We start from the raw sequence: 4,150 nt of genomic DNA, 5'->3' as shown, positions 1-4,150 counted from the left end.
CCAGGCCCCTCTGGATGGCATCTCTATATAAATATATTTGAGGTATATAAATACCTCATTGACAGGAGATTCTGTGTCATGAAGTGATGAGAAAACTAGAAATGCAACTCCATCACCAATGCTGGACTTAATTTTTCACCTGCAATATACTTTATCAACCCACCAGCACCCCTCCAAGGCTTCTGTTGACTCTCAAATCACAAGTGGCTGGTGATCCCTAGGGAGTTTCTGTTCTAAAACCTTATATAAGCTAGCTGTTGGCAGATTCTGTGTGCACAATTCAAGGCTTTTTTTGAAGCTCAAAAACATTTTAGCTGACTGCATAAGGACAGCTCACACCCAGAACCAAATGAGCTGCCTGAGAAACAACCCTGGCTGTGTTCAAGTACACGACTCTACAGCCACACTGCCACGGCAGCATGATGCCATCCTGGAGGACAATGTGATAACCCACGGTAATGTTAATCTTAAAGAAAAAGATTATAAAAGAATGACAGGTACCACACTGTCTTACCATGAACCTTTAGGTCCCATGTAGACAAAGCGGTAATCATCCACCGCTATGGCGTCCCAGTATTCATTCAGCCAGTCAGATGAGAAATACACAGGGGTCGTATAAACATCTTGTGATGGGAAAGCTCTTGAAAAGATAAGGTGTTGGAAATCAGTCTCAGAAAAATGCAGCACTGCTCCTCCTACTTCAGTTCCCAAAACCCAGATACAGAGACCAATCGGGTCTCTAGCAGGCCGTTAATGCTTTGCCACCATCTCCTTTACATCATTGACAACTCCGAGTTGCACACAAAATGCACACAGTAGCACTTTCCTGTCTCCCAGGGAAGCTGTGAAAGTTAACTACTATTTGGGAGATTCCAAATTTTGGCAAAGACAGTTCCTAATAAACACTTTCTCTTTAGATGAGATGCCTGTATCCAACTCGATGACGGGTTGAGGGTGTGAGGGTTAGGAGGGAAGCTGGGCTGTTGGGAATTTGACAATTGTGCAGCCTCATCCCACAGGGATGCTGCCCCTTTCCCATCCTAAGCTGCACGTGCAGACTTTCTGTAGGAAGACACAGCACCAGTGTCTGGGAAAGCAGGGAGGCAGAGACTGACAGATTCCTTCAGCTGTCAGTCAGTAGCACACTAAAACATGAGAACACAAGCTGATCACAGAAAAGGTGGATTAGGAGCAGGATATGTTTAAGGAAGAAGAGATTTGAGTGAAAAGACATAAAAGTCCCACACAGACATAGGGAATGGATAATGCATCCACCTTGTAAGCAGCAGGCTGGAGGAGAAGGAAAGCCAGAACAGGGTGAAAAGAACTTTAACAACTGGGAAGGTTAATAAAAAAGAGAAAGCATAATAAAGGATTGTAACTCACACATGCTCCCCAAATTAAACATAATTAGAAATGTCCCCCTTCTTTTTAAGCAGTAAGGTTTGCACTGTAGCAGTCAAACAAAAGCCAAATGTTACAGCCATACGGTTTCCACAGGGATAACATACAGTCATTTAAAACAGAGATGGAAAGGAAAGCGCTCAGGAATGTCAGCCTCTGCAGGAAACAATGGCTTGTTTGGGATCTTGCTGTGTGACATCTGCCAAGAGCTGTGCAGTACGAGAATGAGCAGGTACCAACAAGCAGCACTGCCAGCGTTTACACACTCAGGCATCAGAAGTTGACTGTCAGGGCTCGGCACAATATGCGGGGGTTGCCACAGTGCGTTCTTACCTGCTCAGGTGCCAGTCCTTTAGATAAAGGCACCCTCGGGATGAACGGTAGTCGTTTTTAATGTACTCTTTCCAGTATTTTATATACTCCTTGAAGGGGAGCTGCTCCTTCGGGTTAGAATTGTACTCCTTGACATCACAGTTGGCAACAGGTACTACAGCCTCTCCTGAAATACAAACCCTTTGAGCCCACGTGGGGACAGAATAACAGTTGCTGAAGGTGAACTCCCTTACACTCATCCACTGCACAGCCTCTGACACCCGGGCCTATAACACTAAGTACCATCCAAACACATAAAGCAACAATCCCTACCCCAGCTCTCACTCCCAGCTCCATCACAGTTGGCAACAGGTACTACAGCCTCTCCTGAAATACAAACCCTTTGAGCCCACGTGGGGACAGAATAACAGTTGCTGAAGGTGAACTCCCTTACCCTCATCCACTGCACAGCCTCTGACACCCGGGCCTATAACACTAAGTACCATCCAAACACATAAAGCAACAATCCCTACTCCAGCTCTCACTCCCAGCTCCATCATCCAACTGTGGAGCCCTCAATATCAGAAGGATATTGACTACTTGGAGCGAGTCCAGAGGAGGCCACGAAGATGATCAGAGGGCTGGAGCACCTCTGCTATGATGAAAGGCTGCAAGAATTGGGCTTGTTCAGCCTGGAGAAGAGGAGACTCCGAGGAGACCTCATTGCAGCTTTCCAGTACCTGAAGGGGCTACAAGGGTGCTGGGAGAGGACTTTTTACAAGGGCCTGTAGTGACAGGACAAGGGGTAACGGGTACAAATTGAAAACAGGGAGGTTTAGATTGGATATCAGGAAGAAATTCTTCACAGTGAGGGGGGGGAGGCACTGGAACAGGTTGCCCAGAGATGTTGTGGATGCCCCCTCCCTGGATGTCTTCAAGGCCAGGCCAGATGTGGCTTGGAACAACCTGGTCTAGCGGAAGGGGTCCCTGCCCATGGAAGGGGGGTTGGAACTAGATGGTCTTTAAGGTCCCTTCCAACCCAAACCATTCTATGATTCTATGATTCTATCATTCTCGGCAAACATGATTCAGATCAGAAGTTACTTACTTAAGGTGACCTGAATTCTCTTCTTAAACTACATGAGGAGTGGGGTATTGATTCCCATTAAATACACTGATATTTCAGAACCTGAAGAGTTATTTCACTGTAACTACAGAATGTTTTCCCTTTGACTGGGGAAAGCGTCAGGCTACTCCTGAAGTGAAAGTTAGGCAGGTATATAAATTAGCATAGTTAAACTATCCAACAACGTTTTCTTTATTTCATTATGGGAATAAATTTGAGATTGGAATCTGTGAAACACAAAGTGAGTAAATATATAAAATGCACATATTAACTTAGAAAAAAGCCTGCAGAATTGCTCAGTTTTGTATAGTGGTTCTATGCCTAAGATTAAAAAAAAACTGTGTAATTTATTAATTAGGTATTAAAAATGCCATGACTTACCAAACTTCTGCAGCAGATGATCAAAGTTAGGCTTTCCATCCCAAGTAACCCAATTTCTCCTGCTGCCCCAGTCTTCAGTGAACTTAGCTGAGAAAACACAGGGGTGGTTGGGAATCAAATAATCCCGGAAGAAGTCCGAGTAAGTGAATGATTCTACTTTTTCAATAAAGTCAACGTGTCCTCTGGGGAGGCAGAATGCACCCTGAGATGAACTGTTGTAGTCACGGAAAAAGGCAGTGGAACAGGCGAATGTTGCCCTGTCCATGCAGGCTGGATACTCTTCCTGGCTTAGCCAAGACAGCCTTGACCAGATGCCGTTATGCTATGGCAAAAAAAACCCTGCTTAAAAATACAACTTGAGTCTCTAAATCCATGCAAACTCACAGGAAAATATAAATGGACAGAGGTAAAAGAAGCTGTGCAGGAGCATCCCACCACGTGGGGCTAATTAGGATCTTCCACAGTAGTTTGATGCTGGCGGGACATCTGACGACAGCCACCCTATGGATGGTGAAGACGTTGCTTTTCCCTTGTCGCCTTCTTGCCAGGGTGACCATGCTCTCAGCAAAGGCTGGTTCTTTCCTAAAACAGCAGAAATACTAATTTCAGTGGGATATCCCTGCGAAGTAAATTAATGGCAGGGGTAGAGGGAAGGAAACACCCTAAATATCTGGGGGCCCTGGGAAACCGCTGCAGTCCAACACGTTCACTGACCCCTTTGTCAGAAGACATAAGCTCTGGCAGCCCCCACCTTCCCCACACTACAGGCCAGGCAGCAATGATGGGGGTGGGGGGGAGGTCAATTAAAGGGAGGTGTCTGGGGAGGCGGGAGGGATGAGTCCCGAGGGAAAATGAGGCCATAGTCCATGCAGGGATGGGCTTCAGGAGCGGGGGGACACGGGGGCTGAAGGGGGAACCAGGCGGCTA

At 46.2% G+C, this 4,150-nt stretch overlaps 1 protein-coding gene across 1 annotated transcript; it reads right to left on the bottom strand.

Moving 5' to 3' along the window:
• Positions 1–510: 510 nt before the first annotated feature.
• LOC104505066 (jmjC domain-containing protein 4-like) lies at positions 511–3,501 on the bottom strand. The gene is made up of 3 exons (XM_010154664.1): positions 3,224–3,501; positions 1,738–1,903; positions 511–640 (listed from the first exon to the last, which is right to left on the bottom strand). Exons 1-3 carry the CDS (start codon positions 3,486–3,488, stop codon positions 511–513), a joined length of 561 nt encoding a protein of 186 aa, XP_010152966.1. The 5' UTR covers positions 3,489–3,501.
• Between the last annotated feature and the right edge of the window lie 649 nt (positions 3,502–4,150).

The sequence above is a fragment of the Eurypyga helias genome, unplaced genomic scaffold (genome assembly GCF_000690775.1).
Source record: "Eurypyga helias isolate BGI_N326 unplaced genomic scaffold, ASM69077v1 scaffold51926, whole genome shotgun sequence".
Classification (NCBI taxonomy): domain Eukaryota; kingdom Metazoa; phylum Chordata; class Aves; order Eurypygiformes; family Eurypygidae; genus Eurypyga; species Eurypyga helias.
This window is presented reverse-complemented; position numbering and strand designations above follow the sequence as displayed.

Bases quoted from the DNA above. Each gene is read 5' to 3' on its own strand.
- LOC104505066 (XM_010154664.1), bottom strand. From the start codon at position 3,488: ATGGACAGGGCAACATTCGCCTGTTCCACTGCCTTTTTCCGTGACTAC. The intron at 1,904-3,223 runs GTAAGTCATGGC...TTTGTATTTCAG, and splicing joins TCATCTGCTGCAGAAGTTTG to GAGAGGCTGTAGTACCTGTT. The intron at 641-1,737 runs GTAAGAACGCAC...TATCTTTTCAAG, and splicing joins AAGGACTGGCACCTGAGCAG to AGCTTTCCCATCACAAGATG.